The following is a 19,751-nucleotide window of genomic DNA, read 5'->3' as shown; positions in this document are numbered from 1 at the left end:
TCACGAGCTGACGAGCTTCCCTCCTCCTCCTCGAGCTCGCCTGCGGCTGATCGCCCATGTATCCAGGTCAGCTCCCATGTCGGTACTGCAGCTCAGCCTCGTCCATCTCATCAAGAGGAAGAGACAATCTTTCTGTGAGGCCCTTCATACCCTCCTCTCCTCCTCCGACGTCCTTGTCCAGCTCACAGCGTACGCCCTCCTCTCCAAGTTCTACGTCTCCGACTCCCTCCTGGGGCACCTGGACGGCTTAGCATGGGAGGGGCTCAAGGTAGAGGAGGAGGAAAACTCTGCTACCAGCAGCAGGGAGGAGCAGCCGGCGGATGAGCTTCGGTGCCTTCCTCTTCCTCTGGTGACGGCGATGCAGACGCACCTGCAGGCGAAGGAGGTGATGCACGAGACTCTGATGTCTACCGTCTCGCTCTGCGGCATGCTCGCCTGGAAGTTGGCGCTGGACTTGAGGAGACGCTGTCCTCCCCGCTACCAGGCCAACATCTCAGCATGGCTGCGGCAGACCTCCATGCTCCATCCCTTCCTTGACGTCACCTTCGCGCACCTCACGCTCGATGCTCCGGCGAGCTGGAGCTCCTCAGACATGAATTGCGAGACGCTTCCTCCTCTCGACAAGCTGCTGGCGCCTCAGGACTGCATCTCAGTGATGGAGCGACTGGCCGGACATCTCTTCCTAGAGTCCTTCCAGGCCTTTCCAGCTCTCGTTCGCATGTGGTACAACCAGCTCGACCGAGCATCCGCTCTCAGCGTGGAGAGCTTCGTATCCTACAAGATCAGTCCCATCCTCCTCGCGCGAGAGATTGCGGTTGTCTGCAGCTCCAGCATCGACAAGGATGAGCTTTCCATCCGGGCGTCGGCAAGCACGCGGGAGATCGCAGCCGCGTACAGCAAGGACGAGGCGGTGATGGAGGTGATTCTCCGGGTGCCGGAGCTCTATCCTCTCCGCGTGGTGGAGGTGGAGGGAACGCGCAGAGTCGGCATCAGCGAGGGGAAGTGGAAGAAGTGGGCGCTATCCATGAGGACGCTGCTGGACAACAAGGACGGATCGCTGCTGGATGCGATCCTGCTGTGGAAGAAGAACGTGGACCAGGTGTTCGAGGGGGTGGAGGAGTGCCCCATCTGCTACACAGTCATCCACATGGTCAACAACTCGCTTCCCACCCTCTCCTGCCACACCTGCAGGAACAAGTTCCACAGCGCCTGCCTCTACAAGTGGTTCAACACCTCCAACAAGAGCACCTGCCCCCTCTGCCAGACCCCGTGGTACTCATAGCAGACCGAGTGAAGTCTTGTATTCTAACGCGACTCGCCGCTGCTCCCCTCCCCCCTTGTCGCTCCTCCTGGCCCTAGATCTAGCCTCCTCCTCACATCTCCGTCGACTTCTTGTCCTGAGCGAGCGTACGATCGATCAGCCTCTTGCACTCGTTCTCCCAGTCCGTGTCCTCCTCGGGCATGGCAGGTGCAGCAGGACTGTAGGGCATCGAGAGCTTCAAACGGATACTCTCGTTCGCTCGCTCTTGGCTTGGATCGGGGAGTCTTGACGCTATGCCTGCGCTCTTGCGATCACCGCCAGCTGGGCTCTTCTTGGAGACCTGCTGGCCTACGGGAGATTTCCGTATCCGGTAGTCATCACGGGTGGGAGTGGAGGAGGTTCTGTGACCCTTGCACATGTCACTCAATCCATGCAGAGGTATCAGATCCTTGCTGCAGACTTCTCCCATGCCTGCCACCCGTATCAGTTGGCTTCAAACGGACCCTCCAATCAAACGCCATATGACATTTCAAGTGACGGATCTCTAACTCTGACTCTGACTCTGACTCTGTTCTCTTCTCTCTTCGTCAGGCAGCATTCCGTGGAAACAAAACTCAGATCCTTTGATAGATTCTTATTCCCGATTACTTTTCAGGCCTGATTACAGATATCGAGCAAGTTTTCTCATCAAGCAATCATTATCTTACATGTACGAACTACGTTGAGTCTGATTGCTCTCAGGAGCGCTAGAGATCGATTTCTCACAGAGTGTCCCTCGAGATTTCGGGACAATGTCAGGGGATGACACGGCTGTAGGAGCATGAGCGCCGAAGCAGATCTGAGGCAGCAACGACCTTCTACAATACGAGGAAAGGAGAGGAGGCTCATCTTGATGTTGTACCTCACGAGACTCATTTCTTGATATGATTTCGCTCGTACCTCATCACCTGAATCAGAATGGATCCTCTCATATCGCCGCGCCCTCCTCCCACACTATCACATCATCCTCTACCCGTCATTCCTCGTTCTTCCGCTGCTCAGACTCTCTTCTCTCTTCCTCTCTCAGGTTCTCCCTAGCCTAGTAGCTCAGTGCCGCCATGGCTTCTCCCGGCTCTTCGTAGATCTGACTGCAGTCCCATCAGGACAGCGACCTCTGGACCCCACCCCTTCTTTTCAGTATCAAATGGGGGGTGATAAGGGTACTTTGACTAGGCAGAGGAGGTACTTGGGTAGGGGTTGTCCCAGTATCGCAGTGGGAGGGTGGGTGAGGAATACAACAGTACCGTATTGTAACTAAAAATGTTTTACTTATCAGACCATTTGTCTCATCGCCCTCATTATCAGAAGGAAAGTTCAACGGTTTTAACGGTAACGGCAGCGCAGTGCATGAAAAAACAAGCGGGAGCGGAAGGAGAGGGACGAGGAAACGCAGGGGGGAGGGAGGGGGGGACAGCATGAGGAATAGAACATGTCTGAGTCCATGATCGAGAGCATTGTCACTTCCATACGTTACAATACAGAGATGTAGGTAGGTGAGAAGGAAAGTCGACTGCGCTCGAGGATGAGTTGAACGAAGCACGCGATTTGACTATGCTGACTTTTGCTCAGGTGATTCAAGATGGCGGACGCAAAATACTTGCAGGTATACGGTTCCCTCAACTTGTGTGCAGATCAGCTCATAGTTTGTACACAGGAGACGGTGGGACCAGCTCTCACGGCTGGTTTGGCCTCTGTCGCTTCTGTGCAGCCAGAAGACCCTGTCGACTATCTTGCTCACTGGCTCTTGAAGTATCTCGCGGTGGAAGAGCAGAAGGCTCTGGTAATCTGCTCTATGCTGCTTGGAGGGAGGTACTGATGAGTATGCAGGCGGTGAAAGCAAAGGAGCATGCGGAGAAGGAGAGGGAGAGAGTGGACGCGGAGGAACAGGCTAAGATTCACGAGCAAGGCGACAACACGAGCCGTTTGAACAGCTGCAAGGAGAGTCTTTCCAAAGAGACGAGCATCGACAAGCTGTATAACAGCCTCATCGAGACTCTGCGCAAGGAGACTGAGGCCAAGAACGTCTATGTCGCCTTCTTGGAGCAGCGAGAAGCTCCTGAAGGAGCAGCCCCGGAGCCGGAGGAAGAAGCCGTTGCTCCTCCTGAGGGATGGAGCGTGGAAGAAGGACGATGGACCAACGTGCCGGAAGGCGAGGAACCTCCTCCTCCTTGGGTGCCTCCCAAGATCATGCCCCGCGTACCCACCTACTGCGCCTTGACATACAAGTACGCCAACAGGGAAAACTCTTGGCTGCGAGGAAAGGAAATCTTGTCACCTGCTCTTTCCAACGGCACGGCCACTGTCTCTTTCCAGGCCGTACAGGAACGGAAGAGCGTCCTCGTCTCCAACGTGCTGGAGTCCGACCCTCCCCTCGTCTTCCATGGGATGCCCTTGCCTGGCTCGTTCGCCGTGTGCCCTCTACTGGCTTCCGAAGATGACAAGTGAGCTGTAGACGTCAAGTTTAGGAGGGCGAGGTGACTCTGTCTGCTTGCAGGTACCTGGAGGGAAGAGTTCTAGGGCTCATCTTCATCGACACCCTGTCGTCTTCATCCTACCTGAGCGACAAGGATCTTGAGGTCCTGCAGGACTTGCGCTCGACCGTGTCTTTCACCCACGAGAAGCTGATCTTGGAGGCGAAGAAACGAGTGGAAGAAGAGCAGGCGGCAGCCAGCCGCCTCCTCAACGAGGACTGTGTGGTGCCGGAAGAGAAGAAGCCCGTGGAGGAGGACGGCATCGACGAGCTAGAAGGCAAGTTGACGTTCGCCCAGGATCTGGTGCAGAAGGTGAAGGACATTATTGGAGAGCGAATGCCGATGGAGCGCAAGGACGAGCACGGGCACGAGCTGTCAGAGATCAGCACTTTCGAGGCCGGGACGGTGGCTCATCGGGTGGTGGCGAGCGTGGAGTGCCTGGTCAAGGTTGCTCAGGGCGACGGCTACCTCAAGGACCTATCGGATGCTCTGAGCAAGTGAGGACACCCTCCGTTGCTTCCCCAAGTTACGCTGACGGCACGACAGGTTCGACCTCCTCGCGGTCGATCAAGCCGTCATGGACGAATGCAAGCTGAAGCTCAACCCTGAGGGAGCGGAACCTGTGACTAAGGAGAGCGAGATGCCCTTCACTGCTCAACTTCTTGTCGCGCTTGTCTTGCTGGTTCTCGAGTTCGGGGATGCTGCCATCAAGGTGAATTGAGATTGCTCTGCTTCCCTCGATTTCCCTTCATCTTGAGTCTTGTGCCTTGTCGTGCCTTTCTCTGACATCAGCGAGTGCAGCTTGCCACCCTGAAGGCGGAGAAGGCGGCTCAAGAAGAAGCAGCAGCAGCCGAAGCAGCAGCAGCCGAAGCAGCAGCAGCCGAAGCAGCAGCACCGGCGGAGGTAAAGAATTGACGAGACTTTTGATGCGTCTGAGCATCCTGCAGGAGCAAGCGGAAGCTGCGCCACCGGCAGACGGTGAGGAGCCTCCTGCTGCAGAGTGAAGCAAATGGTTGAGGGAAGCCCATCAGAGGTTGAAGGATTGAAAACTTGATGTTCATTTCTCTGTACACAAAATAAAGATTACACATTTGACGGCAACGAAGCTACGCTTGTGTCGTTTTCCTCCTCTTCTCTTCGCACCAGCTTCCGTCTTGCTCTTTCTTCCATCCGGGCACTGCAATCGATGCCATCTTCGCCAGTCGAAACCTGTCACTTCTTCCAGGCTCGCTCTGCCTGTCCCCCCTCCCAGTCTCCTGCACCTCCTCAAGTCGCCTTCGCTTTTCTCCTACCCCCATGACTTGCAGCTCGTCATAATTCGGCTTGTGTCCTAGTGTTTCCACTTGCTTCTCCAACATCTCTCGTCTCGCTCTCTCCAGCCTCAGCTCTTCCTCCAGCTCCTCCATCCTTGAGCTTTGCGCCTCAGCCTTGCACTCTTGAGCCCGACGGCTTCTGCCATCCGCCTCGATGGTACATCGAAGTCGAATGACTTCCGCCTCTAACCGCTCTTTTCGCAGCATGAGCGCGTGCCTGGCCTTCTGCTCCTTGAGAAGCTTTCCCCTGCACTCCGACATCTGTTGCCGGCCGGTGAGAACAAACAAGAAAGAAGCGTCTACGAACCTGAGCTAAGGCCTGATCGCGCAAGCCCTCAAAATCTCTCAGATTTTTGTTCAAGGAGGCCACGTTCTCCTCCGATGTCGAGAGATCATCTCTCAACTTCTTCTGATCCAATTGAGCCTGTGGAGACTCGTCACATAAGTGGGCGGAAGCTCATTTTCCACACCTTCTTCAGCTGCTTTTCCAACTCGACCTGTTTCCGCTGTTTCTCCATCGATTCCGCCTTCAGCCGTTTAGTCTCCTCTTCAACTCGTTTCTTCAGTGATGCCTCGCTGAAACCCTTCCCACTCTTCAATCTCGCACCAAGGACCAAAAGCTTCTCCATCATCTTGTCGGATAGCACGTGCGTCTCATTAAATAGCTGCAGCGCTTGTTGAAGGGCATGGCGCCAAAGTCTTTCCGTGTGCCACAGATGTGTCAAGACTTGTGCGAGCATCGCATGGGAAGATTGGCTCTTCAGCATCTCTCTCAGCTGTGTCCCCTCCTAATGCCAACATCAGGTCGATGACTTCAGGAACATTGACTTACTTTGGGCGCACTTGCTGCAGCCGTGACAGCAGCTTGTAAAGCGGCAGCTCCAGCGTCTTGAGCCTGGAAAAGGATGATGATTGATTGGAAACATTCATAGGAAACATTGCATACATTGCTTGATTGGTGCGCAGCCGCTAGCAGAGCTGCTTGTTTCTGCAGCTGCTCTTCACGGCTTGCCTTGACGCGACGGTCCATCACATCACACACATAAGATGCATAATCATTGACTTGCTGCGCTGTTTTGGTTCCAATCGCAGCCGCTAGATGTGACGTCTTTGGAAATCAGGATCAGCTGGAGCTGAAGCAGAGATACACAACGGAAAGTGAATCATAAAAGGGATCCAAATGAATAAGAAAAAGGAGGTGAAAGAGGAAGCCTTCCCAAACAGAGCTTGTAACTTACCGACATCTGATATTCATTCAGTCCATTGAAGAAGGTGTCAACCTGCAGACCAGCATAAGCGAATTCGATTCAAGTGCAATCAAGCGAAAAACCTCTTGTGCTGTCCACCCTTCTGGTTGAAGCTGACTGTAAGAAAGTGGTTGAATAGTGTGCCTTGTTCTGTTCTTCATGTCATTCAACTCCTGTTGCAAGAGAGGAATCCAATCATCTCGTTCTACTTCAACTTTCTTCTCAGCGGTCGGCACGGGCTCTGCCTGAGATGCCGCCTTGATGATTGTTTGAGATTCTTTGAGCGCTGGACTTGACCGGGACGAAACACTCTCTGTCGACGGTATGACATTCTCCTCCTCTGTCACTTCATGCAATTGTTCTCTCTTCCTTGCAAAGGCGAATGAAGCACACTTGCTAGCACCTGGCAGTCCTTGCAACATGCGAATGACAGAAGGGTGCGCTAAACCGAAATATACAGCACCACAGAGTCTTGTACTGCCAGCAAAACGCTGTTGATCTGAGTGGGAAGTTGGAACTGCCTGAACTCTCTGTTCCACTACTTTCCATGCTTCAGTCGGAGACTTTGCTGTTATGGGATTTTCAGAATCATCTTGAACTGAAATGCGAAAATTTGGCCTCTCACCCCCATCCAAAATCTCACAAGTATATGCAGTGCTCTGACCAGGTTGCCGATAGGAGGCATAGGATCTTTCACTTAAAAAGCCAACGGGAAATATGAATCGTTTCGTATGATATGCCGGCCGGTCCCATACGATAACCCCCAAACGCTTGACTGTGAGACCACCAAGCTGAAGGAAACTTTGTTGAGGTCTATTTTTCAACTTGGCAGCTAAGTGAGCCTTGCTGACAGTCTGATTTGGAACCAAGCTGGTAGAGGACTGTTGCTGACTCATCCCCTTCTTGATATCGATTTGTGGCACCGATCCAGGTGTTAGTGTTTGCTTCGTTGCATTCTGTAAGGAATTCGGGGTTGAGGATGAAACAGGAACCACCGTAGCTTGTGTCAGTGAAGGGGGCTGTGGGACCGTAGGACTTACTGATGATGGAACTTGACTAGTCACGGAAGATACAGGTGACGCGGTGTCTTTCCTAAAAAATAATCAACCTCATGGCAGTAACACTAATCTAAAGAATCACCTGTTCACGTATGTTTCCGATTTACTGGACTCTGGTTGAGATACGCTGGTCGTGGCTTCAACGTTGACACTTTCAGATCCAGGATGCTTCGTCAGCTGCTTGTCGGAATCACTGTTGCCAGCAACTCCAGAGAGCGGCAGTTTTTTCTCAGGAGCCACATCTGATTTCACATCGGAATCGCCACCAACCTGCAAGGATCCAGAGTTCGATTCAGATGCTTGCGTACTATTTGCATCTTCCTTTGCACCCTTGTCATTTAAACCTTGAAGGACTTTTGACTCGGTCGAAGATCCAGCTGTATTGACAGTATCTGAAAGTTGATTCGGAGTGACCTCACATTCCATCGGTTCACCCTTGTCCTCTGATTTCTCTCCACCACTTTGGTTGGGAGCAACCTCCTTACTCTCATCCTCCTTCATATTCTGCTTGTGTGCATCTTTTTTGGTCTGATCCTTCTCAGCAGCGTCTATCTGCATGGGTTCCACACCATCTTGGCAAAGCAGATTGCCAACATCTGCAGACCTTTCCTTGTCTTGATCTATTTTTTCATCTTTGAAACTCGTAAGCGACTCTTCTGCAACCCTTGCATGAATTTCAGACTGATTTTCTCGTGATCCTGTGATTGAAAATTTGGTATCAGCCTGGTCTTGTTTAACACTTGAGCCAGTTTCCGCTGGATTCACCGAATCTTTTGAAACCGACTCGCTCTGAATCTCGGAGGTCTCAACCATAGGATGATCCTCTTGTGATTCCACTTTCTTGTGCTCACCCTCAAGAGCATTGTGAGACGTATTCGAATCGTTGACCTCTTGTGAGCTACTCCCATCTTTAGACACTGCAAACCGCAAATCACCACCCAATGAAGTGAATGGAAGGAGGTCACCTCTCTTGACATTGGTCTGTTCAGAGGCATCGTGCACTGCATCTTTCGCTTCTTCTTGAGAGGCACATTCATCTTTGTCAACATTCTTGCTCGAGCTTTGTGCATCTGGAGGAGAACATTCAGCGCTCCTCGTGCTTGGGACGTCGTGTGTGGCTCCTGACGGTTTGCTATTGGAGAGTGCTTTCTCACTATCCTCAATTCCCGATGGGTTGATAGCAATCTCCTGAACATTTAACATTTTGCACTCAATCTCCGAATTAGGATCCACTTGCATCTCTTGTTGTGCATCCGAAGCTTGTTCCTCCTTCGCCGGCGAACCTGGTGCAGAAGATTCCTTTGCCTCTCTCGACTCATGAACCTCGTTCACTTCCGTTGGTTCTCGTGTTTCGTCCTGTTTCTCGGAGTCGTTGCATTGATCAGATATATCGACTGTAGGTGCATCCTGACGTTTCGTTTGCTTGCCGGGTGGTTGGACACTGGGCTCAGTCGATTGTTTCTCGTCTCGCTCTGAATCCTGCGAGCTGCTCGCAAGATCAAGATTATTCTTTCCACCGCTTGATGCTCCTGACTGAGCAGATTCAGGCTTCTCAGAATTCTCATGTTCCGAGATATTGTTGTCATCTCTAGTGTCCTCGTTGGATAGTCCAAGATTCACTTCCTTATCTGAGGCTTCCCGAGATTGAAATTCTTTGTCTTCACCTTGTTCCTCATGCGCATCTTGAACAGAAGAAATTTGCTTCTCAGAGCCAGCTGGTTCACCTTCGTTTTCGCCACTGGGTTTGGGGCTACTATCCCTAGAGCAATCTTCTCTTAAACTGGACTTCGGTAGGTTTGTCCCATCTTCTTTAGCCTGGCCATCCTCTTCGGTACTTGCGATTAGCGCTTCTGATGTGTTTGAGACTTGAGTCTGCAGCGCATCTGAGCCTCGCTCGTCGTCTTCTTCATGTGTGACTTTTCCCGCAACATTCTCCTTCTCCCCCTCCATGTTGAAAATTTGAACAGTTTTACGATCTCAGTTTGTCAGGTCGCCCCCAGCTGTAACGGAAGGGTAGAGGCACACTTTTTCCTTTTCGAAGTCGATAATAGTTGTCCCTGACGCATGGTTCAAAAGACAAGTCCCTGCAATGAATGTCACTTAGTCAAATCGAGTCATGAAAAACAGAAAATTAATCTCAGATACCTAGTTCACCTAGGACTTGATCCGTTGATACAACTCACTTGCATGCTGCATGAGCTCATATCCGTCCGACCAAAGCGTCTCAAAGACTACCCTGGCCGTGCCCCATCGAGCTAGCTGCACAAACCCGATCCCCTCTGCGAAACATTGAGAGTCAATTCCTCTTCCTTGCATCTCTTGCATCTCCTTCAATCAAACAATCAAACAAACCAATCCTCGAAGTTGCATTCAAGTTGAACTCTAAGATGAATCTTGAGGTACAATCATCAAGCCATTGGCAGAGAAGACAGAACACAACTCCTCTTTCAGGATTTCAAGCAACAGAGGCTACATAACAAACGCGGGTCAATATCACGGCAAATGGACAGCCTCATGCATTTGCCCTAGACCATCTCCTAGACGACTTCTTCCTGATGTTCCTGAGGTTCAGATTCTCTCCATGTTTCATCTATCTTCCTCCTCATCAACGTCCTCCTCCCTTCCAAGGCTGCTGCTGCATGCAGCGGCGGCGCGGCAATACAGGTAAGCGCTAAAAGTATTTTTCCATCATGAGTAAAATTGATCGTAGGATGAAACAGTTCTCAAAAATCCAATATATATTTTAAAATGTATTTGAATGAAAAATTCTATAAACTAGTTCTACTGAATTGCCAAATGAAATGTATGAGGTTTGAAAACAGTACCAGAAGATAAAAAAAAGGTTTTAGTAAGATGCTTGGATTAAATTTTGAAACTCTCTCTTAACTTTGAATTTTATACTTAATAAATTTCAAATTCTATACTGGTCCTTCAGGTCATGTGGAGGCCGTCAGGGTGAGGGAGACATAATCGTAGCAAGGGAAAAGATGAGCAGCATGGTACAAGTTTTGATGCTGATATGGTGAGATGAAGGTTTATGACCAGCACAATGATTGAGATAAGATATGAGCTAGGAGTTTCCAATAGGTTCTCAAGCCCACTGATAAGAAGAAAGTCGATGAGTGTGTACTAATCGTAAAGGGGAATGAATTGGTCAGGAACATTGAGACAAGGATGAGTGTGGGAGAGTTCGAATAGATATTCTCGCACAGAACAAAGAGACGAACAGAGATCAGAGCAATGCAAGCGACTCGTAGATGGATTGTTTTTGCCAGGAGCCATGCTTGGTGGTCTAATCGACTAATCGCAGAACGCTGATCCACGAGCGCAGCGAGATGGCATTGAGAAGGACGTTGGGATTTTTGGCCTCTTTCCTTCTTTCCCTGTAAGAAATGATGCTGTGATTCATGGAACCAATAACCTTCTACACAGTTACGTGCGGCAAGCGACCTCATTTGGAGTGTCGTCGCTCGTAAAGCCTGATGGCATCTCGTTGCGAAACATGGGTAGCAATCAGGTTGTGCTGAGACCAGTGGTGAGCTCAGTCAGCCACAAGAAAAACACCCGGGCAAGATTATCAAACTTGCGCGCGAGCGTCGACATCGGGGCAATCAAAAGTAAACTCTCCAAGTCGAACATATTCCTCGGTAAGCTTCTGCCAAATGCTTGCATGCGCAGATGATGTCGAGCAGTGGGGATGGATGGTTCTAGCAAGGAAGTGGTGGGACAAGAACTAGCGAAGAAGCTGGGCTACAAGTACTTCAACACCAACGAGATCATCTCGGAGCTTCTCAAAGTCCCGATCGACAAGGCATTTGAGCAGTTAGGAGAGGATGAGTTCCTAAAGGTTGAGCGGGCGGTTCTTGATCAGGTGAGATGATGTAGTGAGCGATGGTGGCTGAGATGATCTATTTGGGGGAAAGGGGGGTTGAAAATGGATGGATGATGGTGGCTTTGTCAGCTTCAGGCATATTATGGAGCCGTGATATCCACAGGTAGCTGCGCTGCATTGCAATCTGAAAACTGGGCGAAGTTTAGGACTGTGAGTTTTGACAAAGAAGGTCGACAATAAAATCTGACGTGTGTTGTAAGGGTCTTGTCGTCTACTGCAAGATGGAGCCTAAGTTGTTAGAGAACGTTGGTCTTCAGAAGCCTTTGAAGAGCGAAGAAGGTTTCTACATCCCTCTCTTCCATCCGGCTGCCTGCTTCTCCCCAACAGACAGGAAGCCTTTTGCAACCTGCCTTATGTTCTTTGGTTCTTTCCAGCTGTCTTCCTTGAATCGGATGCGAGCGGACTGCTGGATGCTCTTATGTCGCAGCGTTCCTCGTTTTATGAGCAGGCGAGTGACTGCCTTCTTGCAGCGGTTGAGTGACACGATGATAGGCTGATGCCATCGCCGTCCTCGATGGCGCTAACGGAATTGATGGGAAGGTCGCTCAAGGTGAAACGGTTTTGCCTGATGAGGTAGAGAGGAGCTTAGCTTCACTTAGTGGTGAACGCCCTTGATCTCTTCATGCGGGAGAATCCTGCAGCTGAGCAGCCTAAGTTGGCAGAGGTGAAGTGCCAAGCTGGCAACTGCTCGCATCTTCCTCAGATGTGACTTCAGGCCCATGCCCAAGCTCTATCACGAATCATGGACCTAGGGACCAAGGATGAGACCGAATCCAAGCCTGCTGAAAACGTTCCACAGGTAAAATCATGCATTGCGGTGCAGGAGTTGCTCACAATCACGCAGGAGCAGATCGAAAGTCTGAACCGATTGCTCAAGGTGATTGTTGCGCGTGTTTGTGCATGCAGGCGATTGATAACAATCTTTAGGATGACAACCCATCTAACTAAACCCTGGAGGCACATCAGAATAGTATATCATGTTCGTTTCCATTTCAGAAGTCACTTGATATTAGAGATAAAGATTCGTCAAGAAAAATAGCCTTTCGAGGCATACTCCAAGTCAGAATTTGTTCAGTTTTCAGATGGGGATTATGTTTACAAACAATTACGTGTGCTCTTCGTATCGATTACCAATTAGGTGGTCTCGAATCCTGCGCTGGAAACATCAATTCCGGTTTGGGGTCGCCCTGGTATCAAGTCAACCATCCGTTAATTGCAAGTGAATATCCCTCACCATAAATTCTCCTACGTAGTTGGAGGTAGAGTAGTCCATCAGGTTGGTCAAGTGATCATCCGGCTGGGTCATCGCAAACGCAAGAACCGCTCCTGCTTCATGCCCGGTAACATGTGACATCATCAAAGCTTGCACGTCCACTTCGCTCATTACTCGATTCACCCACAACACATCTGACATTTGACCCACAAAGTTGGAAGTTCCAGATCCAACCTGACCAGGAGCTGTCTGTGAATTGCCGAGCACAACAGTTCCTCCATTCATGATACTTTTGCCTTTTGCAACATCACCGCTCCAGACTTTGTTTCCATCAAGATAGAAGATGGCATTCCCTCTAGGATCATTAGATGATGCATCCCAGGTAACTGCAATGTGATGCCAGTTTCCATTACTAGCGCGAACATCGGAGAAAGGACCGCACTCGCCTCCAACACACAACACGAACGACTTATAGTTGGACAGGGTGAAATCTGTTGCTATTCCATCCACAGCATACGAGAATGGAGTTCCAAGGTTGTCAGCTGATGAAAGCATCCAGAATGCAAGACTGGCTTTGCTTGAAGGAGCACGTTGGAAATCACTGATCATGAAGTAACTCTTTGCGGTGCTTGCAGCAGAACCAACAGCCCCAAGTTGTATGACACGTCTGGCTTTGTCAGTGGCTATAACATTGCCGGTCAGTCCGTCAATGTCGCAAACCTTCCAGATATTATCGTCATCGCCTTCAATCACGCCATCTCCATTGTTCAAGTCAAATTGAAAAGTGCGTCCATCGGATTGAAACACGTACACTCTGGCTTCACTCAAGTGAATGTCCCCGGAGCTGTATCTCTGGACAAACACCTTGAATGCTCCAGGGGCTGGCGTGTCAATCGTCATAGTCTCTGGTCCACCCCCATACATGTCATCTCGGTCTAGATGGGCTTTGCCGGCTCCTCCTCTATTCCGGCAAACGTAGTTCGTCCAGTCGACATTGCACCCCCAAGGAGTAGACATGTGCAAATCCATGTCTGGTATCACCTTGTTCCAAACCAGAACAATGCCAGCTGCTCCTGCAGGCAAGGTTGGAGCCAACATAATTCTTTCAGAATCCACCATTCTTGGCATCAACATTGTAGTTGTCCGGTAAGTCATCGAGCCTTCTCTTGTAGCAACAATCTGAACAGGTCCAGGAGGAACCGAGACACTGAAGCCTCCCTGATCATCCGAAGTGGTGCTCGCCAACTCAACCTGGACAACAAATAAACTACACACGCTCTCAAGCTTTCTATGTTACCCCATCTCGCAAGATGCTGATCGTCGCACCCGAAACTGGCTCCCCATTGACGGGATTGATCACCGTGCTCTGCAACGATGCTGGCGCAGGGGCATCTGGACCTGCCTCTCCTGCGATACCCATTGGTCCAACAGGTCCCGGTGGACCTTGAGGACCCCTGCACTACCTTTTAGACACAGAGGAGACACGGAGGAGAAACCATACTTGGGTCCCGGTGGTCCTGCAGGTGGTTCCGGACCCATGGGTCCTGGGGGTCCTTGAGCACCCTTCGCTCCCTTGGGTCCTGCACCAACGATCAGACGTCACATCCTCCCACATCCATGTCAATGAAGAAGATTCGGTCAAGGAGGAAGAGTCGGTCAAGGAGGAAGAGTCGGTCAGCACCTTCCACTCCTGTGTCGCCCGAGGGTCCAGCAGGGCCAGGAGGACCAGCGGGCCCTTGTTTGCCCGGATCTCCCTTAGGACCTGCCAACAGGACATCACTACCTCTATCCCAGAACAGGGAAGTTCTGATCACACCGATAGCTCCCGGTGGTCCTTGAGGTCCAACGATCCCTCGGCGTCCAGGCACGCCTGGGGGTCCAACAACTCCAACTGGTCCCGGAATACCTGGATCACCTTGCGGACCCTGCTCACCCATGGGCCCAGGATTTCCTTTGGGTCCCTCTGGATTCATTACAACGTTGATATTCACTTTGCTTTCGCCATCAAGATACGCCATGTCGCTTTGCACCTGATTTCAGACAGTCATTGTAATGAAACGTTCTTGTCTTCAAGCAAAATTAGGATACCTCCTGTTCAAGCCCTTGCTCTTCCTTCAATGCCTCTTGAAGTTTTGATACTTCGTCGGGTCTCAGCGTCCTTGGGGTAGCAGGTACAGCACCGGGAGGCTTCGTCGGAGAGTTCATCATGCAAGTGATCTCGTCACAATCCTCCATCACAGCCGGATGCCGATAATGCATCAGAGCCCCGCCAAGCACAGCAACGCAGCAGAGAGCAGAGAAGGCGATGACGAATGACCTTCTCCAGCGTGAATGAGGCGCATGAGGCGCATGAGGCGCATGAGGCTGCGGCAGATCCGCGACACTGCCGTAAGTCGCGCCCTGCATGGCAGAAGGGGCGACGCGAAGAGACGTCTTGCTAAAACTTGACCTAATGAATTAAAACTTCATATATATATGAAGCTACCACCAAAATGAATTTTACCATCAAAAATAATTTTAGATCAATTCCAAGTTTTTATTGAAAAACTCAGGGAGAGCGTTTTGAAGTTTTATATTTTGTGGAGAGTTTAAAACGTTTTATTTATAGTAAGTAATGAATTTCTTGTACCATATGTCACAAATTAAAATATAAAAAGTTCTAGACCTCTTACAAACTCGCTGGCTGGCAAACTTAGTGGTAGTGATTTTTGTATCAGAAAATCAAGCTTCGATACTAACAACTTATATATTTTTGTGTATTATAATTGTTTTTTAAAGCAAGTTCCTGTCAACAAGTAAGGGTTGGCCCGATCTGCGCAACACTATCATGTCCAATGTCGAGGATCTGGCGGCGACATGCGACGATGAGGGAGGTGAGGAAGATACGTTGCGACGAAGACACAGGGATCTCGTTGAATGCATACGTTCATAGATCGGAAATGGACAGAAGATGTAAACTCCACATGTTTGATTGAAAGGAGAGGACGACTAGTTCATGTCGAGTGATTGGGGATGGTGCTCCAGGGCACAAAGGGTGTCGGCATGATTCAAGTTGAGTAGAATGTAGCATGACAGGCAACAAACCTGTTTATGGTTAGAAGACTAGAATTCGTTTCATGGCTGTTTGTATTGCTCGACTTGAGCGTCATATTAGTGAAGGCATGCGAGATGTTTGGTGCAAGGTTGTAGCTGATACCTTGAGTTGCAGAGGATGTCCTTGACCTTGAGATTTCTGAAAGCGAATCAGCCTCGATACTATGTCTCCCTGAAGGCATCATTGAACGGATATATGGATACACACCAAACCTTGTCCTTCGCGATATGCTCGTCAGCAGGTGCTTTGGTGGAACATGACTACCTGAATTCGCCAGTAACTTTGCATTATGAGTAGGAGGTTTTGCACGATTTTACAGCATTCTGATCTAGTATACTTGAAGTTCATGCTCCCCCCCACCCATGGTGTGATCAGAGTTGGAGGAAGGTCACACCCGACGCTGGAACCGTTGGATAGCAAACTCGTCCAACAACAGCGATACCAAATTCCAACAGTGATGCAGTTGAAGCGATTCACAGGGCGAGTACACATATATGCGCAGGGAGAGAGGTGGAATCATGTTTCTGATACAATTCTGCATGCAGTCTTGGACCAGTGGACCAACATTGAAGCACTTGTGTTGGACACAGCGAACTTGAATGTCGAATCGAATTTGGAACCTCTCCTCAGCATTCTCAAGCACATAAAGAAGCTTCGTTATTTGTCACTTCGTGAAAGCAAAATGGCGTCGAGTGGAGTTCCTTTGCTGATTGATTCATTGATAGATTCAAATGAGCAGGGTTCTTGGATTCGATCTCCGATTGAAGAGTTGGATATAGCGGGAAACATGATTTGGGCCAACGACATTGGTTGCTTGACAAATCTATTCAAGCCTGCATCAGATTCGCTCGTGAAGCTCGTTCTTTCCAGCAACCCAATCGGTGCAGATGGGCTCAAAACTCTCTCACAGTCTCTGTCTAACCTACGAAATCTAGAGGACCTAGATATTTCCAGTACATACGCGGGCGAACGTGGGACTACATACGTCTTAGAGCCCTTAGCGTTTCTCGAAAATTTAAAGACACTTAAGCTAAAGGACAACACAATCCCAGGAGAGACGTCAGTGATGCTGGATATATCTCCCCTGGATAGAATTGTTAGTCCTGGTGTGGCCTGCGGCGTGAATTGGGTTTCTTGCGGTTTGGCGTTTGTGATTGAGACGGGTTTATGGCGGTCAATCTCTACCTTAGATCTCGGACAAAATCCCATGTGTGCCCAGGGGATGCACATTTTCTCAAAGGGACTGATAGCTTGCAATATAGTTACCTTGACAGACCTTTCTTTGAGTAACAACAAGATAAACGCGGATGGAGCTACCCACCTCGCTGAGGCCTTGAGTCGTGTTGGACATGGAATGTTGCGACTTTCGCTGGCCAAGAATATGATCTCAAGCGAAGGAATGATAGCATTGGCGAAACCTCTCCATAATATGAGCAAACTAGAACATTTGCTTCTGACAGAAAACGGGATAACGGAGACAGGTGGAATGGCACTCGGAAATTCTTTAATCCACCTTTTCAACCTTACTTCTTTTTCTATTGGACGAAATCCCATCAAGAACGAAGGAACAACTTCCATTATCATTGGCTTGCAAAATTCATTTGATTCACTTGAAGCATTGGATGTGAGCATTTGTCACTTCGATGGTCCAAATCTTTCAGTTCCGATCTCAGCTGGTTTGGCGAGAATGAAAAGTCTGAAGGAGTTGAATATGGAAGGTGATGCATTAAATTTACAGGGACTGTCGCATATAACTTCTGCATTAACAATCACGAAATTCAATCTTGTTACCCTCAACTTGGGAGGAGTACAAATGTATGCTGATGGAGCAAAGTTGCTCTCCGGGGTTCTAATTCAATTTCGGTATCTGAAAGACCTTGGGATTGGATACAATAAGCTAGGAGATCATGGTCTCAAGATGATCCTTCCGGCTCTTCACGAATGTGCGTCTATAAGCTACCTTGGACTACAACACAACAATCTCGGTCCAACGAGTATCTTCCTCCTTGCGGATTTCATACTGAAGAGTGCAAACCTGGTGCAGGTTTTGCTCTATGGCAATAATATTCACTATGGTCCTAACGGTTTGACTCCTTTAGCCTCATGTCGGCACAAAGTGACTTGGGACACCGATGTGTAAGGCACGAAACAGCCCGCATGTATTCTGCAAGATCAAGGATATTCCTTCATTGCATCTTAGGCTGATTGTTTGGATCCTATTGCAGTATCAGCGCGTGATGGCAGAACCAAATGTAAGAAAACCTCCGTAGGCACCAAGAAGGTCTCGAGTGGTGGTCCTGTCACACTGGAGAAAATAATTGGATAAGGATATCAGAAATTTAGTGGAAGGTGATCATGTCACCTATAAGCCTCGTCTGGTAATTCAGGAGCAGATTCTTCGTCCGACAGTCCAGTACGTATGAATTTCTATAATTCAACCATCATCACTGGATGTCTTTCTCAATTGTTCTGAACCTCTTTGAAATTATCACAGTCCGAGCATTCGCCCTCTGAACTGTAAAACGATGAGGGTATACTCGTCTAAATGGATGGCTCACCAGAATCTTTCTTCGGGGATGCAGACGGTACACTCTCGTATTCTCTTATCTAAATCCGAATCTTCGTCGGTGTAGCACCATTTCTATGGTGCAAAGGAATTGATTGAAATCGAAAGGGAGCATAATTGGACAACTACCTGCACCAGGGGACAGTCTCGAGAATAGAGTGTCAGGGCGAGATGAGTCTGATTCTCGTCAAAAAATCTGCCGCGTACGAAAGTCAGACGGGCATCATGCAATCTCGTTAGAGTCTTACTGGAAATGTATCGTCGAGCCTGGCTGCATTCCCTCTCCATCAATTACCCAACGACCTCTGTCTTCCGCCTTCAAGCCCCACTGACGAGGATCCTTGGCTGCAATCATTGGGTGGCAAGTTAGGTTACAAGCAACCTGTTCAGCAGGATCGCATGTGTGTACAAATGTTCCGTCTGGCGACAACAAGTAGCAAGACCTGCGTTGGGGTATGTGTTGGATAAATCCAACCAACCGATCGCATTTACCCAGCATATCGTAGTTGATGATAGCCTAAAGTAAAGTTTGAGCTCCAAGAGAATTCGAAGGAAGTGAGGTAATTGCAATTACCAGGAGGTAAGTGATCTCGAAGATTGGGCCAAGGCATCGTTCCACTTTCACGGCTCCAGTGCTATGAACATGTTCAGATCGATCGAAATTGAGGCCTTGAAAATTCACCCAGGTGGGATATCCATCTATTTCGGCCGGAGGGGGCTTATATGCAGCAACATTGAGTGGAGGAAAACGTAGAATGAATGCACCTGTTCAGGATAAAAACCATACCTAACAGACCCATTAGCGTCTTCGCACAATATAACAGGAAAGAGCGCACTTCTCGTGAAACCTCTTTCTTTCTTCACCCTCTTGTAAGATCCTGTTAGATGTCAGGTCGATCGTTCCGATTGCAACATCTGACCGCTTCGCGTCTTCCAAGACTAAATTCAGCGGAGCCGTTTCAGGACAGATACTAAATCCCTATGGACAAGAAACTTTTGTCAGCTCCTTTTGATCAGATACAAGCATTTAAAAGGTGGAACTCAGAGATCACTCTTACCAACCGGCGGTTCTCCTCGCTTGGATTCCTCCAAACCTGACAAATCCGTGAGGAACGAAAATGTCCTAGTAATAGCTGCCTCTGGCCCTGGAGTCTGCCCATTGAAATTCGGACCAAAGAAGTGTACATCTTCTCTGGGATCTTTTTTAAAGTCGACCCCTTCAACATGCGGTATCTGGGTCCTAGAATCATTAGAAACCTCAACGTAATCCATCACCTCGAAGTCCCTCAGGGGAACTCCTGTGCCGTACGGGCCGGGTTGAGTGCAATACTCCCACTCTTTCTGGCATTGAAACCCCAAGCTCAGCTGTACTCGTCAAACCTCAGTGAAAACAACCTTCTTCTGAGCTACGAAGGCATACACTTCTTCAATGGACGGCATCTTCCTTTTCTCGTTCTCGCTGCCTCCTCTCAGCCTCAAATTGCACATAGCTATCGATTGCCCATCAAGGGTATCGGAGAGAGCTTTGGAGCCCCTCGGTCTCGCTTGCGAGAGCAGCAAGCAGACCAGCAACGAGCCTCTCACCCTCGACATCGTG

General features: G+C 49.4%; 9 protein-coding genes across 9 annotated transcripts; 4 read left to right on the top strand and 5 right to left on the bottom strand.

The window, feature by feature from the left end:
• Nucleotides 1–718: 718 nt before the first annotated feature.
• GUITHDRAFT_66966 (hypothetical protein) lies at nt 719–1,282 on the top strand (the record flags this gene model as incomplete). Its single annotated transcript, XM_005837465.1, has 1 exon — nt 719–1,282. One exon carries the CDS (start codon nt 719–721, stop codon nt 1,280–1,282), a length of 564 nt encoding a protein of 187 aa, XP_005837522.1.
• A 91-nt stretch (nt 1,283–1,373) lies between these two features.
• GUITHDRAFT_103769 (hypothetical protein) lies at nt 1,374–1,730 on the bottom strand (the record flags this gene model as incomplete). The annotated part of the gene is made up of 1 exon (XM_005837464.1): nt 1,374–1,730. The coding sequence occupies one exon, from the start codon at nt 1,728–1,730 to the stop codon at nt 1,374–1,376; it is 357 nt and encodes a 118-aa protein (XP_005837521.1).
• A 1,013-nt stretch (nt 1,731–2,743) lies between these two features.
• Nucleotides 2,744–4,869, top strand: GUITHDRAFT_151180 (hypothetical protein). The gene is made up of 7 exons (XM_005837463.1): nt 2,744–2,903; nt 2,955–3,080; nt 3,128–3,741; nt 3,795–4,268; nt 4,318–4,483; nt 4,573–4,674; nt 4,719–4,869. Exons 1-7 carry the CDS (start codon nt 2,880–2,882, stop codon nt 4,773–4,775), a joined length of 1,563 nt encoding a protein of 520 aa, XP_005837520.1. The 5' UTR covers nt 2,744–2,879; the 3' UTR covers nt 4,776–4,869.
• An 8-nt stretch (nt 4,870–4,877) lies between these two features.
• Nucleotides 4,878–6,753, bottom strand: GUITHDRAFT_103767 (hypothetical protein; the record flags this gene model as incomplete). Its single annotated transcript, XM_005837462.1, has 7 exons — nt 4,878–5,345; nt 5,392–5,508; nt 5,555–5,872; nt 5,917–5,979; nt 6,031–6,192; nt 6,323–6,364; nt 6,415–6,753. The coding sequence occupies 7 exons, from the start codon at nt 6,751–6,753 to the stop codon at nt 4,878–4,880; spliced, it is 1,509 nt and encodes a 502-aa protein (XP_005837519.1).
• Nucleotides 6,754–11,080: 4,327 nt separating this feature from the next.
• Nucleotides 11,081–11,416, top strand: GUITHDRAFT_55311 (hypothetical protein; the record flags this gene model as incomplete). Its single annotated transcript, XM_005837461.1, has 2 exons — nt 11,081–11,260; nt 11,351–11,416. Coding segments are annotated over 2 exons (246 nt in total), but the record flags the coding sequence as incomplete, so codon positions are not given.
• A 937-nt stretch (nt 11,417–12,353) lies between these two features.
• Nucleotides 12,354–13,077, bottom strand: GUITHDRAFT_151179 (hypothetical protein). The gene is made up of 2 exons (XM_005837460.1): nt 12,516–13,077; nt 12,354–12,468 (listed from the first exon to the last, which is right to left on the bottom strand). Exons 1-2 carry the CDS (start codon nt 13,047–13,049, stop codon nt 12,409–12,411), a joined length of 594 nt encoding a protein of 197 aa, XP_005837517.1. The 5' UTR covers nt 13,050–13,077; the 3' UTR covers nt 12,354–12,408.
• An 824-nt stretch (nt 13,078–13,901) lies between these two features.
• GUITHDRAFT_161815 (hypothetical protein) lies at nt 13,902–14,900 on the bottom strand (the record flags this gene model as incomplete). Its single annotated transcript, XM_005837459.1, has 5 exons — nt 13,902–13,948; nt 13,996–14,074; nt 14,176–14,256; nt 14,311–14,524; nt 14,583–14,900. Coding segments are annotated over 5 exons (738 nt in total), but the record flags the coding sequence as incomplete, so codon positions are not given.
• A 1,475-nt stretch (nt 14,901–16,375) lies between these two features.
• Nucleotides 16,376–17,728, top strand: GUITHDRAFT_66720 (hypothetical protein; the record flags this gene model as incomplete). The annotated part of the gene is made up of 1 exon (XM_005837458.1): nt 16,376–17,728. The coding sequence occupies one exon, from the start codon at nt 16,376–16,378 to the stop codon at nt 17,726–17,728; it is 1,353 nt and encodes a 450-aa protein (XP_005837515.1).
• A 320-nt stretch (nt 17,729–18,048) lies between these two features.
• Nucleotides 18,049–19,353, bottom strand: GUITHDRAFT_161814 (hypothetical protein; the record flags this gene model as incomplete). Its single annotated transcript, XM_005837457.1, has 13 exons — nt 19,292–19,353; nt 19,213–19,248; nt 19,075–19,133; nt 18,991–19,032; nt 18,920–18,941; nt 18,837–18,872; nt 18,729–18,789; nt 18,647–18,671; nt 18,537–18,597; nt 18,403–18,494; nt 18,284–18,350; nt 18,147–18,229; nt 18,049–18,103 (listed from the first exon to the last, which is right to left on the bottom strand). Exons 7-13 carry the CDS (start codon nt 18,763–18,765, stop codon nt 18,049–18,051), a joined length of 420 nt encoding a protein of 139 aa, XP_005837514.1. The 5' UTR covers nt 18,766–18,789; nt 18,837–18,872; nt 18,920–18,941; nt 18,991–19,032; nt 19,075–19,133; nt 19,213–19,248; nt 19,292–19,353.
• Between the last annotated feature and the right edge of the window lie 398 nt (nt 19,354–19,751).

The sequence above is a fragment of the Guillardia theta genome, assembly GCF_000315625.1.
Source record: "Guillardia theta CCMP2712 unplaced genomic scaffold GUITHscaffold_14, whole genome shotgun sequence".
NCBI classification, from domain to species: Eukaryota; class Cryptophyceae; order Pyrenomonadales; family Geminigeraceae; genus Guillardia; species Guillardia theta.
This window is presented reverse-complemented; position numbering and strand designations above follow the sequence as displayed.

Coding starts and splice junctions, on each gene's coding strand:
- GUITHDRAFT_151180 (XM_005837463.1), top strand. CDS start 2,880: ATGGCGGACGCAAAATACTTGCAG. Junction 4,269..4,317: donor CTATCGGATGCTCTGAGCAA/GTGAGGACACCC, acceptor ACGGCACGACAG/GTTCGACCTCCTCGCGGTCG. Junction 4,675..4,718: donor AAGCAGCAGCACCGGCGGAG/GTAAAGAATTGA, acceptor AGCATCCTGCAG/GAGCAAGCGGAAGCTGCGCC.
- GUITHDRAFT_151179 (XM_005837460.1), bottom strand. CDS start 13,049: ATGCTTTCATCAGCTGACAACCTTGGAACTCCATTCTCGTATGCTGTG. Junction 12,469..12,515: donor ACTACGTAGGAGAATTTATG/GTGAGGGATATT, acceptor ACTTGATACCAG/GGCGACCCCAAACCGGAATT.